At 43.0% G+C, this 18,840-nt stretch overlaps 2 protein-coding genes across 3 annotated transcripts in view; both read right to left on the bottom strand.

Annotated features, from left to right (window-relative positions):
* Window positions 1–454: 454 nt before the first annotated feature.
* On the bottom strand, window positions 455–10,587 carry inhbb (inhibin subunit beta B). Its single transcript, XM_031732992.2, has 2 exons — window positions 9,688–10,587; window positions 455–3,111 (listed from the first exon to the last, which is right to left on the bottom strand). The coding sequence occupies exons 1-2, from the start codon at window positions 10,073–10,075 to the stop codon at window positions 2,285–2,287; spliced, it is 1,215 nt and encodes a 404-aa protein (XP_031588852.1). The 5' UTR covers window positions 10,076–10,587; the 3' UTR covers window positions 455–2,284.
* Window positions 10,588–15,174: 4,587 nt separating this feature from the next.
* si:dkey-3d4.3 (leucine-zipper-like transcriptional regulator 1 homolog) overlaps window positions 15,175–18,840 on the bottom strand; it is a 16,034-nt gene continuing 12,368 nt past the window's right edge. For both annotated transcript variants that reach the window (XM_031732993.2, XM_031732994.2), the window contains exon 8: window positions 15,175–16,949. In XM_031732993.2, coding sequence (XP_031588853.1) covers window positions 16,325–16,949 — 625 coding nt within the window. In that variant the 3' untranslated portion in view covers window positions 15,175–16,324. The remainder of the gene's footprint in view (window positions 16,950–18,840) is intronic.

Raw genomic sequence — 18,840 nt, 5'->3', positions numbered from 1 at the left:
ATCGGGCAGGTATTTGAAGGTTTGTGCACTGGCACTCGCTGTGGATGCCACTGAAGCTGTTAATCATGCTTGTAATTACTGTTCTACAGCTCCAGCTTATGAGAGACACTTGATCCTGGCAGGCGACAGCAGAGAAATGTTTTATGTTTTAACCAGTGGAGACAAAGATTGAAATGTGCTCATGTTTTTCTTGCAACTTCAGCCTCACCCTTTTGTTTAGGTGGATATCAGCCTAAAGCACAGAAAAGATTCAAGTACAAACCCAACACTTTCACCCAGGGGTGGAGCCAGAGGGGGGCTACGGCCACCCGTTACCACCAACAGTGAAGCCTGTTAGGGGGCCACACACACACGAAACTTTTAGGTGAAGAATTTTTTCTACAGGAGTTTTTCTTTTATTACTTTGAATTTTCAGAATAAAGTTGGAATGTGGAGGGAAAAAAAACCCATCTGGTCCATCAAATCAAAATTACTATTTTGACTCTATTCTCATCATTTCAACTTTGTTTCGTGACATTTTGACTTTATTTTTGAATTTTATCTTATGACTGGTCCCAATGCTCCTTAGCAGATTTAACAGCAATAACAGCAACAGCAACAACAACAGCAACAATAGTAACAATAATAATAATAATAATAATAATAATAATAATAATAATAATAATAATAATAATAATAATAATAAAATATATTATGAGTGTTGTCATTAGGCAAAAACAGTCACACTAAAAACATGATGCAGAAAGGAAGTTAAAGTTACAAAATATTTAAGAAAACATTTTATTTTACATAAACTGTACAGATGACATTTACTGGACTAAATGTTTCTTAGACAGGAACTAAAAATAGCTTTTCTTATTAAATAGAAAACTGGAACAAAAAATAGAATTAAAGATGAAAAATGAAATGTTGCTTATTGTACAAAACAGAGAATGAAAATAGAGCTAAGACAGGAGAATTAAATGTCGTACCCTGATACGGTGGTAGGCCTTTTACAAATGATCACAAACGGTATTGTACACAGTGACTCGGTGGCCTTGCCATCCGAGCACTACAACTAAAATCGTGGCCTCTTTGGTTCCATTAATTAGTTAAAATACATCTGAAACAAAATTCAAATTTACTTCTATAAAAATAACTTTTCAATGGCAGTTTTTGTTTCGCTAAATCCGCAACTTTTCAGTGCAAACGTCACAACAATCATTCGCTTTGGAAAGGAAGCGAAAGATTACATTTCAAGTATTGATAAAGAGTTGAGGACTGAAGAGAGAGAAAGAAGAAGAAGAAGAAGAGAAAGAGCGGGAGAGAGGATTCAGTCTAATAGAGCATGTTGAGTATGGGTATAGGTTACTATACATTGCATAGCTCATGTGGCACTTATTCAGCGATAGGACAGGACACTCAGTACCCCTTGGAAGGCATTTATTTATACAAGTGCTATTCAGGGTGTGCATTTCAGTTTCTGCAAGTGCTGCATTGCACTGTGGTGACCCACTGGGCCAAAACTAGAGTCTCCAAGTCTGCAGACTGGCTTCTGCTGAGTCTCAGGGGGAAGGAGAAAGCAGTTCTCTCTCTGTCAACACAAGAGTGACGGCCACAATAACGCCAGCAGTGGCGGCTGCAGAGGTGGCGGTGGGGACTCAGTGGAGGACTTTGTTCTGCCGCTGCGCTGCTGTGAAGGCTGTAATCCTGCAAGGCATTAAGCGCTGCCAGTTTAACTCCACCAGAGAGGACAGCCAGACTGAGTCTGTCTGCATGGCAGGGAAGTGCTGGTGTTCTGAATTGTATAAGCTGATGAACTGTCAGTGCTTTGTAAAAACACAAGTCTGTTATGTGCTCAGAGTATTTCAGAGGGTTGGAAGAGCAGGGCAGGGGGCGTGTGGGCAGTGAAGCCAATCATGTCACTTTCCTTAAGCGCTTGTTTGTTTGTTTTTTAAATCTTCATTTACAAGGAGATGACAGGCCATTATTTTTTAACTAGAAATGGCAAACTAGAGAAAAGTATCATTTGGTGATAAGCGTTCCCTTCTCGTGCCGCCGCTGACCAACGAATGGGCAGAATGCGGGCGGCAAGCGTGTCGCTCAGTCTGATAAATACACACGCCTGCGCTGACATGTGCAAACACACATGGACACAACAGTGATACTTGCTTTTGCTAGATGGTACCAGTGTGTGTTGCTTGCACATACAGTAGGTATAGATATATATGTGTACCGTACAATAACATCCTGTTTGTACAAAAGGCCTTCCTGACAGTCCAGATAATGACGGGCCAGTGTGGACTCAGGCGCATCCACACTCGTCCACGATCATATTGGGCACGTCCCTCTTGATGATGTTGTATTCATCGTCAAAGTAGAGCAAGGACATAGTACTGAGCTTGGTGGGGATACAGCAGGAGTTTACTGAGCCCGGGCTCATCCCCCGCATGCGGTACTGATTAACTACCGCAGTGTGGAAGGATGAAGCTGAGCCCGGCACGCCTGCCATGTAGGCCGGACAGCTGCCCTCACAGTAGTTACCGTAATAACCAGCTGGTGCAATGATCCAGTCGTTCCAGCCAATAAGCCGGAAGTCTATGTAGAACTGTTGCCGACAACACAAGCCCCCGCTGGTGCCATCACAGTCAAGCCCCCGCTTTCTAATGCGGTGCTTTCCATCCAGCTGTCGTGCACGCACCACCAGGAAGGGCCGGTGGGATGGGTCGCCGGGATCCACCAGAACAGGAGCCACGCCAGCTGTCTCACAGTCCTCACAATGGATCTCCAGGTCCTGTCTCCGGCTGCCCTTCCCAAACACTGCCCGCACCGCCTCAGATAGCGGGAACGTATGCCAGCCGCTGCGCTTCAGATCCACCCGCTTCTCCACCAGAGCCCAGCGACCTGTTCCCCCTCCGCCGCCTCCACCTCCTGGGCTTCCTTCCGTGCCGCTGACAGCTGTGGCCTCCTGGTAGTGGATCTTGACCGTCACTTTCCTCCTGATGCCCTTCTGAGGACCTCCTGGAAGCATACGGAAATACAGCCACATGTTGGCCTGGGACACGTACAGGTTCTGGTTTCCCTCGTTGGAGATGAGGAAGTACAGGTTGGATTTGGAGGGTGTTTGTTCATCTGTTAGCAAGAGAATAAACAGAAGAATTTATTACACAGAGGTAGAATTTTTAATAAGGTAGATGACAGTCTCTTTTAGTCAGTTTAGTGTGGAAAAACAAAAATAAATGTCTGACTCAAATCATAGGATCCAAAGCTGAGGACCTTTCAGCAGCATTATATTGTTTTCAGTTTGCTCAGTGCTTATGAAAATGCTTCAGCAGTTATCACATGACTGTATTTCAGTAACGTGATATCACATCTGATCCAAGAGAGATAGGCGGACATGTGACAGCTTAATCATCTTCTCGACAACTGAGCATGGGTTGTTGAAAACCATGACATGAGGCTGGGAGGTCTTTGTTGTGCTTAAACCGAGCGCAGTTCTGTGGCTCAAGGAGAAAGGTTACCGACCTATACACTGTTTTCTACGCTCACACAAACACACAAACAGAGAAAGCCCCTGAGAAGGGCACAGCTTTGTTTCCACAGATCTGTTTTCCCCTTGTTTTCTCTGTTAACTCTCAATGACTGCATCAGGTGACCTCTGTGGTAGCTCCTGATAGGCCAGCGGTAACAGGCCAGTTCTGGGATCAGGCCCAGTTGGCTTTAGGTCCATTTTTGTAAGTGACAGGGCCAAAAAGAAAAGAGTGAGAGAAGGAAAAGGGAGGAGGAAGATGAAGGGAAGGAGGAAGGATAGAAGTGGAAAAGTTGGGAGGGTGGCGGACATGGCCAAGGCCTGCGGGGGGTTCACTGAGTTCGCTGTTCATGCCCAACCCGAGCCCCGCCTCCCACCCTATGCTACCCCTTTGCACCTCCTTCCAGCGGGAGCACCCTGAGAGTGACAGCACAAAGCCCCGTGTGAGGCAGTGGGAGAGCGCCGCGCTGCAGCCCGCCATTGAAACGCGTGGCGTTCCAGCAAAAAGCATGATGAGGCAAAAATAAAAGCCATTTACATGACACTGGCCACTTTCTACAGCAGCACAATGAAGAGATCCTGGGTGTCTAAAGGTGGCGCTGGGCTCTCTCTGGCACAACTTTTTTTTTTTTTAAAGCCCAATGTTGTCTTCCAAATTACCCTGAGGTAACTAGAAAGGTTTCTGTTTCAGGAGATTTGCCACAATGTGCTCATGCAGCGCTTTGAAAGCAGCTAAATTACTTTGTTTGCCGACTGATTAGTGTGTGTCAGTGTCAACAGGTGGCCACCAAAGACGGGCCTCCTCTTTAAAGCACCCGGTGCCTTTTCCTCCATTAAAGTGCAGCTTTACCTTCACACGGGCCTGTTCAGACCAGCTCTCCACTCTCTAGTACGTCAGCTGGTAGCTCACACAAACCCACCCACCCCCACGGTAAGCAACTCTCCACACATCAGCCTGTGGCTAAAATATGACGGTGCACAACGAGTACATGCTCAAATCGACGCAAAGCCAGCACCGTGAAGGAATCAGCTGAAGAGCAGCTCCTGCAAAGACCCCTCAGGGCTACAAGTAACTAACCTCGCCTCAGTCATCACCGTACGTGCCTTGACAGCTCTGAGCTCAGAGAGAGACGGGCATTGCACAGTGACAGGCTGCAAAATAAAGCTGACAGAGCTCAGACGTCTGTATGATCATGTCCCATTTTGATTCCAGGCCAACCTATTCCCCAAAGAGATGAAATTCAGGTGTAGTTAACCCTTCGAGATCAAGTCATTGCTAATATTGGGAAGCAAACCTAAACCATAACCCACCAACATAATACCTATGGTAAACCCTAACCCACTAACATAACCCTAACACTGTATTCTTATTTTCCTGTCAGACAGCATTCTTTTGGTTCATTTGACTTGTGTCTAATGTATTCACCTTCCGAAGTGCAAGTGCAATATAGGTGGTAACCCAAACCCCACATGTTGGAGAAAGGTAAAAATGTGCTTTTATAAAAAAAAAAAAATTGGAAAAAACAAAGCATGACTATTCTTCAGTGTGTGTAATTTGGAATTATATTTGAACCAGTTGCAAAGAAAATAAATAAATAATTTGATTGCCGGGGTCAGAATTAGGGTTAGGGTTGGGGTCATCACTGATGATGGTTAACCAAGTCATCATTGGTGATAACCCTAACCCTATGTTTTACAGAGGAATAATGAGACCTTAGAGAGACTCTTCTGGGGAAAACGTAAATAGCTTTTTGGTGTGTTTGAGTTACAATCGTTATTTTTTTTTTTACCCCTTAACTGACAAAACTTCAGAGAACATTTGAAAATAATATGTTATAAAATAAAAAATAAAATAAAAATGTTATGCAAGTATTGTTACAGTTTTTTTTTATTGAATAAATAACTTAATTACATGTACAAACCATATGGTAGTATGATTAAAGAACAACTAAACAATGGGACAGGGAAAGAGATGGGATTAAAGGTTAGGATGTAAACGGGGCTAGGGACAAATTGGGAAAAGTATGCACAGAGGGGTTTAGGTTTAGGAGTATTCAGAGGTCACATTTGAAATCTTTTGCCAAAACAGTTTGAGGAATTTTTACACGCTGGATATCACTGAGCTGCTTTTATACTGTAGCTGCTCAGGATCTGCAGTAAGGCTGTGACTAAGCTTTAATTTCATTACTCATGAATCCGCCTTTAATTGGTTTATCAAATCTCCCAGAGTGATATGATCAAATCACAATCTAAGACATTTTCCCAAGATTCGCCAATAAGGAAAGTGAATCTTCACAACTGAGATAACCATGGTTAAGTACTAAATTATCAATGGTTTTCTGTCAGTTAGGTCGCGTTTAATTCATTAAATGGTGACGTTCTGCTTCAAATGGAGAAACACTATGTAATAAAACTGATGCATAAAATCATAAATAAACCGATTTTCTGAGCACAACAGTCCTATTTTTTTTTTAACTTCTTAACTAGGGCTGGGTAAGAAAATGATAAAAATAATGATTAATAATGATAATAACGTTTCCTTAATCAAAATCTGAGATATGGTTAAAATAAAATTGATAAAAAGCAGCTAATCTTTGAGCTACTCTAGCCGTACACAGCAGTATGACAGGAGTGTGAGTGACATGAAAGAGAAAATGACAAACGTTAACAAAAACAGCATCACCGACACAGACACTAGAACGTCCGAGGATTATCGGTGGTGTGTGAAGATATGTTGGCCATTTCAAATCTGACCAAGAAGCAGAGCAGCATGCGCCACAAACTGTTCCCACAAAAGCAGGCAACACCATGAATCGTTTATACAATCTGAAGCAGGGGCATCAGTGCACAGCTGACATTTTACCTTCACAATGCACACACAATCCAAGACTTTATACAAATCAGGACTCTTTCTCTATATAACATGCTTTTACAGCAAAAGCCAAAGAGCATGACACAGTGACATCACGAATGCATTACATTGCAAGACATTACGGCAGCAAGCAGAGTGGAAAATGTTGGATTTAAGCAGCGGATCCTTGTTATCCGGTTCCCTGATCATAAACATTTAATATCTATTAATTAATATGTATTAATATCTATTATATTTTATATAATAGCCTCATAGCTACACTTTGGAGTGAACAGAAACCTTTAGGATTCACATAAATAGTGATTTGTTTTATATCAAGATATAGATCGATTTCAACTGATATGAAAAAAATTATCTTGATATGACTTTTTTTCCATACCCAGCCCTGCTTTTAACAGCTACCTGGGTTATGGTTACATGCACTCATTTAGATGGAAGTTTCACTTATTTGCATAGTGAGATGGAAAAAAAAGTCACAGAAAATCTGAAAAAAAAAAAAAAGTATTTTGAGAGAGCTGATCTGAAAGGTCAGGTCTTCTAGTTTCTGAAGTAGCTGAAATGCCAACAAGCCCTAACCCTAAGTGGTTGCCCTGTGACCTTGTGGATGGTAAAAGGTTAAAATCCACAGGAAAATCTGCAATGTCACGACAACTGGCAGGTTTAATCTGCCGCTACAAAGGCATGAATGGACTTCTGCTTGATATGAAAGGTTTTTCAAGTGCTGAAATAAGCCTGAAACCACAGCATCTAATGTAGCTTCCACCTGTAGACAGGTGGCATATATATGATTCTCTGAGTGGAGCACTAACAATCACTCCTTCAGCGTCATGGACCATATAGATCCTCGTGCTGTAAGAGCATACATCTGAACACCGCATGACTTATTTCAGCTGAGGTTCTTTAGGAGGAATGAACTGTTCTTTTCATGCTGTGTTACAAGCAGCTTGGAGCTGGCCTGGACACGCCTCGCCTGACCCCACAGTGGAAAAACGTTGTTAGTGATTATCAGCAGGCAGGACACCTGGGTGGGCTGTTTCAGCGTGTCTCCACCTGCGCTGCCGAGCCAGGGAAGAGGCTGTGGATGGAGGCAGGCAAGGAGGCAGGTAGATAGAAAGCTTCAGAGCTCATTACTCAAAGATGCTGTCGACAAGACCACACGGCGTGGCTCTAACGTGACATATGGCCGCCACCCCTCAGGCCTCAGCTCTCAAGGAATTCCACACAGACCGAGGAGGCGTGGATGTGAGACTCTGGACTCTTGACCAGAGGTTAAAGCCACAAATGTGCTGGACCTGCTGCTGTTAAAGCTTTACCACAGAGGAATTTTTAATCACTGTGCATAAATCATTTATAGGAGCTATACAGTAGCAGCCGATCCCACTGACTGAAACACACCCCGCTGAGTGAATGTGGAAAATGGCTGGAGCAGGTCCAGGAGTGCCATGACTGACAGCTCCTCATGAAAGAGCAGTGTCCTGCAGTAAACCTGCCAACCTGATCCTGTGGAGGAACTACTTAATGACCTCCCATAATGAAGTCTTAATTCTGAGTTTTGGACCACTTGTCACAAGTTCACTGGGTCCAAGCAGCGGCAGCGAGCAATCGAGAAGCGCCCATGTGAACTTCTCCATCCAGCGCTTTCTCTCTTGCCCTCCCTTCTTCTCTGCCCGTGTTCCCCGCTTCGCTCCTGTGGATACGGGACACCGAATCCCTCAGTGAGGGCCCACGGGAGCATGTCAGGGGAGAAGAGAGATTGGCATCCCCTCCCTCACCTGCCCGGGGCCACTTGGCAGACTCTGTTCCTCTGTGCTACCGGAGATAAGGCACCGCGGTTAACCCTGCGCTAACACAAGCTGACCCCACGGAAAAACAAAGTACACAAACACCTATCAGCATCCATTTACTGGCTCTCTGTTGGCTAAACAGATGCCAACTTCACCCCCCATCTCGCCTTGTTCTAAAACAACAATTCAGGCTTCCTCATCTTTGGGGGGGGACAAACTCCCCTGGCTTCAGAGCATTCTGGAGACCTCGCCTCTGAGCCGTGCCCCGGCTGGCAGCATCCAATCTGGGGGGGCTCGAGCCAGCTGGCCGGGAGGCAGACGGGGTCTAGGGAGCAGGGACCCGAGCCAGCTCCATGGTACAATGCAACACAAAGGCTCAAAGGTGTGAGGAAGAATAGAGCGAGGAAAAACACAGAAGTAGAAGAAGAAGCAGCAGCAAAGGAGCCCAGCGAACCTTTAAAGCTTTGCAACGCTGCAATATGGGCACACACACAGACAGACTACCAGCACCAACAGTCCCATCACCTCATCCAACCCAGCACGGACTCAGATGTCTCATACATTATTCTGAGCAATTTCTTTTGTTTTCGCTGCTGTTTTTCTTCTCCATGTTGACATGATGTGAACACACAGAGCTCTTATAATAATTGCCTGGCCTTTGTTGCCTTGTCATGAGGGCGCTCAGATCATTCCCATTGGAAGGCAAGAGCTCACAGTCCATTCAGGCTAATTGTAGCTGCAGAGCCAATGGGAAACCTGTGTGTGTGTGTGTGTGTGTGTGTGTGTGTGTGTGTGTGTGTGTGTGTACAAAGCATCTTATTTTTGTGAGTTTAATTTTATGTTTCCTTTCTCTTAAACTAACAGTTTGTGCTGGAGACGTGGTACTCACAGCACCAAGTGACAATTATTAGATTCTGTCGATGATTTTGTTGTGTGTGTGTGTGTGTGTGTGTTTGTGTGTGTTTGAGGCTGTGTGTCAGGGTGTGTGCGCGCACAGGAGGGTGTGTGTGTGTTTCTCTTTAGACTTCTGAGAATTAGTTAGATACACATTCTTAGAGGAAGGGATAAATGGCCAATTGAGGGACTTTGTCCGTATTTAAAAGAGGGCTTTATACATTGGAGTATTGAGTGTGAGCTCAGCTTTGAGATGAAACTGGATTCAGAGGTGCTTTTTTTATCCCCTAGACAACACAGGGGGGTAATTTAAGGACTCTGTCTTTGGTTTCATTTCTTTTGGATTTCCAGAACAGGAGGATTTAAATCAGCAGCCAGTGTGACGTAATAAGATGATGAAAAAATGACGGCTGCACCAGATTCCGTGTTTATGGCTGGTTTATGGCTGTTTGTTGTGGCTGCCTCTGCCGCTTAAAAATAAAAATATATATATATATATAAATTCACCTGCTAAGAATTGTCAGTTATTAACTCACCTGGTGCCATGCTGCCTGTTACACAGACTCAAAGGGTGAAAGAGTTCAGGCAAGGGTCGATTTAGACATGTGCAGTGAATTATTGATTAGTACCTGATTCTGCGAAGCTGATGATCTCAGATGTCTCCGCCTGAACCTCGTTGTTGAAGGCAGCCTGCCCGTCGAAGCTGGGGATCTCCACCCGGCCGTCCTCTCGTACTTTGCCGGCGTGCAGTCTCCTCAGTGCCGTCACCATCGCAGCCTTCGGGATGGGATGGGTGATGTTGGGTCTCTCTCTCATCTGTAGCCGGTTCAGTATGTGCCTCTTTACCGCCTCCAGGAAATCGATGTTCATGAGCTCCGACTGATCCGGCGCCCTGAAGCCGCAGGACGCGCACGACTCCTGGGGTGAGCTTTGAGTCTCTGTCCCGGTCACCGAGCTGCAGCGCACGCACAGCACGCACGCAACTAAACAAGACAGTGCCACACTATAAAAGCTCATTTTAAAGTTTATTCTACAGTCCAAACGCTACGAAAGAAATGGTGAATCTTTTAAAAATGCACACCGAGATTTAAGCGACTTTTCATTGACTAAAGTTCCGGGAGAAATCATCCAGTGAATAAATCCACTGAGCATGTGTTTGTATTCCAGGAGACTAAACGATTCCAGTCATTGTGCCTTCAGCTCGTTATCCAGCAACAAAATAAAAGTTCATCTCTGTAATCGAGAGGCGCGCACGACAGTTCTGATTGTTGATGCGCTTCTGTCAAACCACGCTGCGTTCAGACGCGTAATCTGCCAAAACAAAAGAGCACAAGTGTGAATAAAACCCCGTACAGGCGGCTCCTCTCCATTCAAGCAGCCTGCAGAGACTCCTGTCCCGCAGCTTCCAGCAGAACGCGAGCGCTCCGTGAGTCCCGAGTCTTTTTGTGTGTGCGCCGTGCGCGGGTTAGGGTGGCAAGCTCCCGTGCGTCCTGCAAGATAATGCTCAGTGAGACCCTTTCCTCTCTTTGCAATCACGACAACAGGGGCTCCGCACACCCAAAGTTTTTATACAGGAATTCGTACACCACGTGGGGATTTCCACCAACAGCGCGCAAGGGATTATTACTACGTCTAAAGATACACGACTGTGGGACATGGTTTTTATTATGGTAACACGGAGGCCCCGGAGCGGTTGCATAATTTTTTTTCTCCCTCAGGTCTTGGCAATATTTGACGCATAGCCTTCAGTGTGGGTGATCACCTGATATCCGAATGTAGGAAGTTTTATAACGGCCCCTTTAGCGGAGGTAGCGCACACTGTCAGACCCCCGAAATTAGTCATTTTAATTATTACTTTTTGAAGATTTTTAAACCTTTTAGATTTAAAGCATCAAACTTGTGTTTTCACACAGGATCCGAACTTCACACAGATTATAGCCCATACAGAACCATTTTCAGTATCTTTAATTAATTCAGTTGTGTTTGTGAGCTATAGAAAAAAATAATAATTTTAATCAGATTCATTAAAGATTGAATATATATTTCACTGCAACCTTTAAAAAGAGGTGGATGGAACCATAAATAAAATCAGGAACTTAAATGAGGAGATCGCAGGGCTGGTAACCACACAAATTAGCAGACAAACAGCGCCCTCTACCGACAGAAAGACCTCATTACACACTGCTGCTATACACAAACAGAAAGAGACACTCCTAAATTTAGGACTATCCCACAATTCCCAGTAAATACAGGACAAGGAGCTCTCTGGGGAGTTCTGTGATAAAATCCATAGTTGAGTTATCTTCTCCTCTGGCCTTCCTTTGAGTATTTCCAGGAGAAAAGTGGACTTAGTAAGTATGACTTCCTGCTGCCGGTGTACCAGTGACCAATGAAAGTCAAGTGAGTTTAAGTATTACCGAAATGCCTGTTTGGGCCTACAGCTGTCAATGCATGTATGTAGAATAGTTCTAGTCATCTAGTCATCTGCAGCCTCAATAGCAAACTAGGGTGTCCTCTGGGCCATCATCCAGAATACCTACCATCCTAAAAGTTTATACTTCAGTTTAAATGAGTGATTCTCTAGAATTTCAATTGCATGTTACTGAGCATCACACTAATCTGTGTGATGTTTCCATACAGTCTGTGATCTTTCTGGAGCCTCGGCCTCAAAATATGTGGAATTCTACTCCAACAAAACATGGCGGATACTTCGGAGCATAGAGACTGAAACCAATGAGTGACATCACAGCGGCTGTACAGTCCATGAGCAACACACAAGGAAACATATTGCCATGTCTGATGCAAGAAAAACTATACCCACTGGCAGAACTCCAGGAAAAACACCAGGCCCTGCTCTTTACTTGATACGCCCACCGTTGCAGTGATGCATGGTGGAGGCAGCATCATGCTGTGGAGGCATTCCTCAACTAGTAGATATGGTTGCTAGGGTGATTTCAGCCAAGCATATCCACAGTTTGAAGGTTAGATGTTCAATAGCGATTTCTCCAGCACCAGGGACAGGAGACTCCCCATCCAGCCCAACCAAGCTTGAGATGATCTTCTAGGAAGAGTGGGAGAAACTTCCCAAATCCAAGAGTCTGTACACACTCAACCAAGATGTCCAAAATGTAACTGCTGGCAAACAGGCTTTGAAAAAACTAAGAGTCTGAATATCACATCTGAAATTTTAGCTTTTAATTCTGAATGCATAAAAAAAATATGTAAACTGGATTTTAAAAAATGTAATCTGTAACACAATAAAGCATCAATAGTTTTTTTTAAATGCAATGATTAAATGTAATAATCCAGTTGTAAAGGGATGTCATAATACTTACAACACTTGATATTTTATACTTCACTCTTTTGGTAATCTATAATAACCTCTCAAATTTAACTACATAAGAAGAAAACATCAGTGTAGGATTCCTTTCATCGGGTCTTTAGATCTACAATCCCCAAAGGAAAAGGCACCTGCTGCTCTAAATGAGGGCCAGTATGTTGCACAGCAGTCAGATTAGACTGTGCAGCCTCTAAGTCCCAGTAAGAGTGCCTGTTGTAGTTTTCAGAAGCGTCTGTGTGTCATGTGTGGAGCAGCAATGTAGGTCAATAGGTCAAAAGAAATGAAGAGCAGCAGCGGCGGCGATGGATTAGAGGAGCCTGGCCTGCAGCATAATAGCTGATTAAGTTACTCTCCTACAGGTGTACCCACACAAAGCCAGAGTAATCCCAGAACAGATGTACTTACCTAATCAGAGAGAAAATAAAAGTTGGATCAATAAAGGTCAACATGAACTCTATTTAGCATTTTATTAATGCTGAGATTCTAGGCAGACCCAGTGTTCAAATTCACTGAACTTTTCGGTAAAATCAAGTGGAAATCCAAAGTTTCTGAGGTTTACATTCTGACTTCCCCTTTTTTTGGTAAACTCAGCCTGAAGTCCACAGATATTTTTCAAAAATATGTAACTTTTCATTTTTAAAGAGTGGGTTTTAGCAAACCCCAAACATGAGGATTTGTTGCACTTTACAGGGACAATTTACAGAAGTGGATTAAGAAAAATATTTGAAGCCTTGGCATTTCTAACAGGATTTCTGGGGAAAAAGAGGGTCAGCCATGAAACATGTTTAAATTTAGAAAGTCATAAAAGTTCAGTGCAATAAAGCGCCAATGGTCATATAGAGATCTTTTTAGACATCCAGTAACTCTGAGGCAGTTACATTAAAGTGTTACACATTACTCAAAAAATAAAGCACAGACAGCGTACAGGACACAACAGCAGCATCGTACAAACTCCATCAGCTACAATGAAGGTACAGGAGCCCCTCAGTGACAATATTTGCATCTAATGTAATAAAAACTTCATGAATTCATAGCTGTTTAAAGGGGATTGAGCCGGTCATGAAAATCTGATGTAAACGACAAAGTTCTTTTTAAAAACAGACCTAATTTGATGAAATCAAACCCATCTGTGAGTTTAAAGGGATTTTTAGTCAGAAGTGAAAACAGACATAGGTAAACAGTTCATCTCCTGGAGCTCGTTGATGGAGTCTGTGGAGCTGTGACGCCCTCTTGTGTAGTGTAGCTGACATTACTGTTAGGTGAAAGCATTCATTGATTGCGCTTCAGATTTGGAAGATTGTCAGGCTGGACTGTGTTCAAATTTTTGAGCACGTGAAAACATTTCCAAACGGTCACAGCTGTGTGGTCAGTAAGAGGAGCCGATCAGCGGGCAGGTTCAGTGTTTCGAAGTTTTATCAGAATTTCCTTTTTGTTTTTGTTAAGGTTATGTCCTGGCATAAGGACGCACTCAGCGCACTATTATTTTACAACTCACTAATATTCCTCACTGACCTTTAGGTGACCTTTAGGTGATATTTCTATGTACTTTTGCAATACTTTTTAATTGAAAAAAAATTAATCCTTTTAGAGAATTTGTTATGACTTTGACACTCTTCAGATATTTGAGGGATCTAAATATTTTCTGTGTCTGCGAAAAATCTTGCCGATCTTCCACATCTGCAGCCCAGATGTTCAGATTTAGTTTGAAAGTAAAGCATGGAGGTAACAAACAGCCTGACTATGAGGTCTCCAGTGCAATATGTTGTTGATCAAAGTATTGCACAGTCGTCATGTTAAAATAATATAAGCATACTGTAAATCAGTCAAACATACAGTTTACTTTTTGTACTTTTATTAAAACAAAGAAGTTGTTTTGTAAGAAGTAACAGATGGGAATTGTTTAAATAAATGTCCTTATCGTAGAACAGGTTAGAATTTCTGTCATGAAGCTATATTCCTGTAAAAATATGAGAACATAAATGAAACCATTTTGGTCATTTTAAAAGGAGCTGTGGGAGAAGCTCAGCTGACGAGCAAATGCAACACGATTTCAAACATATCTTTTACTCAAGTAGAAATATTCTTAACTCACTCAGACACACGTTCACCTTTGTTGGCACCACCTGAAGGGAGTTTGTGTATTTTAAATGAGTATTTCTTGCTCATACGGTTTCAATTCAGCTCAGCAGGTTTGCTCATTACAGTTGATTTTTTATTGTTTGATAATGTTCAGTTTTAGATTAGCTGTTCTGTCTCATGTGATGTGTGGTATTGATCGTAGACAGATTTAAGGAGGTCAGAAGAATAAAATAATCCATCACAACACAAAGAGCTGACTCACTCTTTAGATGTCCCTGCCTCAGTAAGTACCAATGGTAAGTACAGACACTCCAAAGCCTTCTGACACTGCAAATACTTATTTTAATGTTAATTAAATAATACTTATTTTTCATTTATTTCTGTTTTGCTCTTTTTCAGTTCATTAGATACCTGAGTATAGCTGTTGCCTATCTGTATGACCGCAGTGTACCCATCTTCTGATGGCTGCTTCCAGCAGGATAACATGCTGCGTCACATATCTGGTATCATGAAGATGACAATGAGTTCAATGTACAGCCACTGTGTGATGCTGTCATGTCAATGTGGAACAAAATCTCTGAGGAATGTTTGCAGAAACTTGGGTGAATCTGTGCCATGAACAATTAACTAAAGTAGGTCCACCCTGGTGGTAGCATGGTGTACTTAATGAAGTGTACAATGGGAGTACAACCAAGAATAAAAATGCACTGAATCTGTCTTTATTAATACAGGAATAAACAACTACAGGACCAAAATAAATAAAATGATGACCTGCTTTGTTTGTCCTCCTCACAGCTCAGTGTGGGAGTATTTCCTCCAGTTATTTACTGCCACGTTAGTTTCTCCTTTCTCTGCTCTCAGTCTCTGTGATGCACCTCCTCAAACACAGGGTGGAGCAGACAGACACCGGAGAAGGCAAATCATATTAACCTCCTAAGACCCGAACTCTTCCACGGCATGCATTTCTAATTTCTCTTTGATATTTGGGCTGATTGGGACCCGGTGAATGTAAAAACAAAGAATTACCAGATTTTTTTTTTTTTTACCTGATTTTTGTTTCTAAGAAAAATAAGAGCCACATATGAAGATATTCATTTGAAATTTCAATAGAACAGTAGCAGTATAACGTCCTCGTAAGTGGATATCAGGCCCCTGTAGAGCACAATTGAGTATTTTGGTCTAAATAACCCAAAATGTGATGTCTACATATGTGGACGCCAGGTCCTAGGAGGTTAATGATGTGCTCTACAGCATGTTACTGCAAGTGTAAAACCAAGTGTAAAAAAAGTGTTAAACCAAGCCTTTTAGTGGAGTTGGCTCAGTTGCTGGGGAGTAAAAAACGTTTGCAAACATCAAAGAAAACCTGTCAGTGAAGCAGCATCTAACCTCTCCACACTGCTGACGCCTAGTTTATAAAACACAGAACACAGAGCTCAGCCCGATTCAGCTTTCTGAGTCAAATATCAGATCGCTGAATCCCTGTTTTTCTCAGATTTTGTTCCTTTGTGTACATGAACACAGACATACACATATGGAGGCACCGACTGTGAAATTCTGAGCTGATGCTCACTAAAGATCTGATTCCAATACCTTCCCTGTTCTTACAGACACTATGAACAGATACACAGAACAGATACTGTGTTTTTTCACATTCACTGTAAACAGAACACCACAGCTTTCTGTAATGCCATTTTCCCACAATTTACTTGAATGTTGCAAAAAATGTTAAATTCAAAACACTGAAACTGTACAAAAGTATAAAAATATTTCAAGTTATTTTCTTTTTCACAGAAAGCTAGTACCACCTATTAAAACATGCTTCTCACGCAGAGAACAGAATCGTTTATTCAGTCAATCAGCGTCACCTGCCACATGGAGATGGGGCTGGTCCTGGTACAAGGTTTTCCGCCGAGCACCAGCAGCAGGTCGGGCAGATGCTGAGTGATGTCTCCATCCTTGCCCTCCAGCACCTCCTCCTCTGAGCAGCTCCATTGTTTCATGAACGCTTTGTTCTCAAATGTCAGGCAGCTTCCAATACGCTGACCATCTATCTCTATTAAGGCCTCTCTGCTGGTCTCCAGTTCTGAAGAACTTCTGTTGGCTTCTCTGTCTGGAGTGAAAGTCTCCAGCTCTATATCTGACTCCGGGTAGGTGAGTGGTACTGGGAAGCATTTGTTCTTAAACGGCTTGAATTTCCCTCCCAGTAACCTGGGCTCGAGTCCTGAGTCCGAGCAGAAGCTCTTGCTGGTGCTACTGGTTTTGTAGCTGGGACCCAGACCAGTGCAGCAGTGGTGGATCTTGTCTGGGGGGTTGGAGCCTGGGAGTGTGGCGAGCTGCACCCAGGTCTGAGTGATGAAGCTGTATCTCCACAGGCAGTTCTTTGGAGAGTCCTGGGTCTCGCCTCCACCGAAAAGGAGCATTGAATCTTTATAGGTGACAGCTGAGTGTCCCATGAGTTTAGGAGGGCCATACCTGAGAAAAAACAACCACAGATGGTGTTAGCAGGAAGGAGCACACCAAATGATGCCTGTCAATGCTAAAGACATCAGATCTAAACAGACCGGTCAGATAGGAAGTGCTGTTTGGACCACGGTTGTGCCTGAATGGGAGACTGGCTGGGAGCACCAGGAGCTGTAATTGATCATCTGCTGATCAATGTGTGATCGTACTCTCTGCCTTGCACAGCATCTGTGATGATATTTCTATATGGCGTGTTGTGCCATGTTACTTTATTAAAATTGCCCCTGGATATAAACCACGTCATTTCCACTGTTAAACCTGGGATCATAAATCTATTTCTGACACAGATGTGTCATACACCGTATTTAAAAGAGGCCCTGAAGGACAGACATCTCTTTTTTTTAACACCAAGTGCCTTGATTCCTCTCCGTGTGTCTCTTCATTGCCTCCTCTGCTCTCTCTGGTAGGGAGGGGCTAAGACTCAGATGCTAAGACAGGAACTGAGGACACACCAAGAGGGCAGAGGCAAATGGGACCTGACCTGACCTTTGGAAAAACATCTTTAAAAAACAGATGAGTGAGGTGTTGAGTTTAATACTGACTCTTGTGTGTTTGGAGGACACCAAAAAACTGACTGCGGATACATCTGTGTGTCACAGCAGACACTACAAGCTTCCTGTCCCCTTTTCCTTTCCTTTTGCCAAAGCTCTTTTCACACTTTGAGTCTGTGAGTCTATTTGTGGGATGTTTGTCACCAAGAATATGCAGACAGTAAAATTTCCCTTTGATCTGGATGCAAACTTGATTTGCGGGGCAGTTCCAATCCTGAGCACAACCTTGAAATTTTACAAGTTTGAAGTTTCAGAGCTCTAATGCGCAGTGATTTCTGTGACGTGCACCTCTGATAATGTCTTTGAATTAAGTTGGCAGCACTCAGTCAGTTCATTTTGTGAAGGCTGAAGAGGCTGAAGCAAAAACAGCTAACAGAGAGAGCTGACTTATCTCTGATCATCTGATGTTTAGGTTTTGTTGAACTAGCTAACAGCTAACAGCATAATACTGAACTTGCTTCGTGGTACATCCCTCTGATGTGTTTGGAAAAAAGCTAAGAGGAAAAGCTAAGAATGAAGCTAGCTACCAAGGAAAGTCTTCAAATTAAAAATGAAAACCAAAAAAAAGTAAACTCAGGAAAGGACTCTCCATCGTTCAGCCAGTGACTGCTCACAAACACCGTCTGACACACCGACTCTCAGGACGAGGCACTCTCAGACTCCTGCTTATAGAGAGCAGCTCCTCTCAAACGTAATAAGTTAAGAGTGGAAAACTATTAATGTTAAGAGAATGAACCTGATGTCAGATCAACACATTGTTAAACAGCTCCCAAATGTCCCCCCTCTTTTAAACCACACTTGGCACATTCCCCCAGGAACCCTGCTATAAAACGCCTCCAAACCAACCAGAGAAAGTTTGGAGGGGAGGGGAGAAACAAACAATTACATCTGCATCTTAAACTCTCATATTTTTCTCAAACTTTACTATAACTGTAACAGTCTACAAACCACAAAGTCAGGTTATCACCATTAGGAATCACAAGACCTTCCAGTAACATCGTGTTATTAGGGTCATACTGTCTGTCTGTTTTTTTTCCATTTGCTGTAAGATACCGGTGCCTCAGGGGGCAAAAACAAGTGACATTAGTCCTGACTGTGCTGCTGACCGGCTGATCATTAGTCCTGATAAATTGCTGTTCATGTTCGTAACGCCAGATGAATCAGTCCACTCTGATGATCTGTTATCCACAAGTCTTTACATGTAACATATTCAGTCACCCAGAACGAAAAAAAAAACAGAAACTCTCCAGTAGTGAATCTCAGTGATCTGAAGCTCTTTATATACATAAATA

Source organism: Oreochromis aureus, linkage group 16 (assembly GCF_013358895.1).
Source record: "Oreochromis aureus strain Israel breed Guangdong linkage group 16, ZZ_aureus, whole genome shotgun sequence".
Taxonomy (NCBI): Eukaryota; Metazoa; Chordata; class Actinopteri; order Cichliformes; family Cichlidae; genus Oreochromis; species Oreochromis aureus.
The sequence above is the reverse complement of the archived record's forward strand: the minus strand, read 5'-3'. Positions and strand labels throughout refer to the sequence as shown.

Bases quoted from the DNA above. Each gene is read 5' to 3' on its own strand.
- inhbb (XM_031732992.2), bottom strand. From the start codon at position 10,075: ATGAGCTTTTATAGTGTGGCACTGTCTTGTTTAGTTGCGTGCGTGCTG. The intron at 3,112-9,687 runs GTACTAATCAAT...TCTTGCTAACAG, and splicing joins CATCAGCTTCGCAGAATCAG to ATGAACAAACACCCTCCAAA.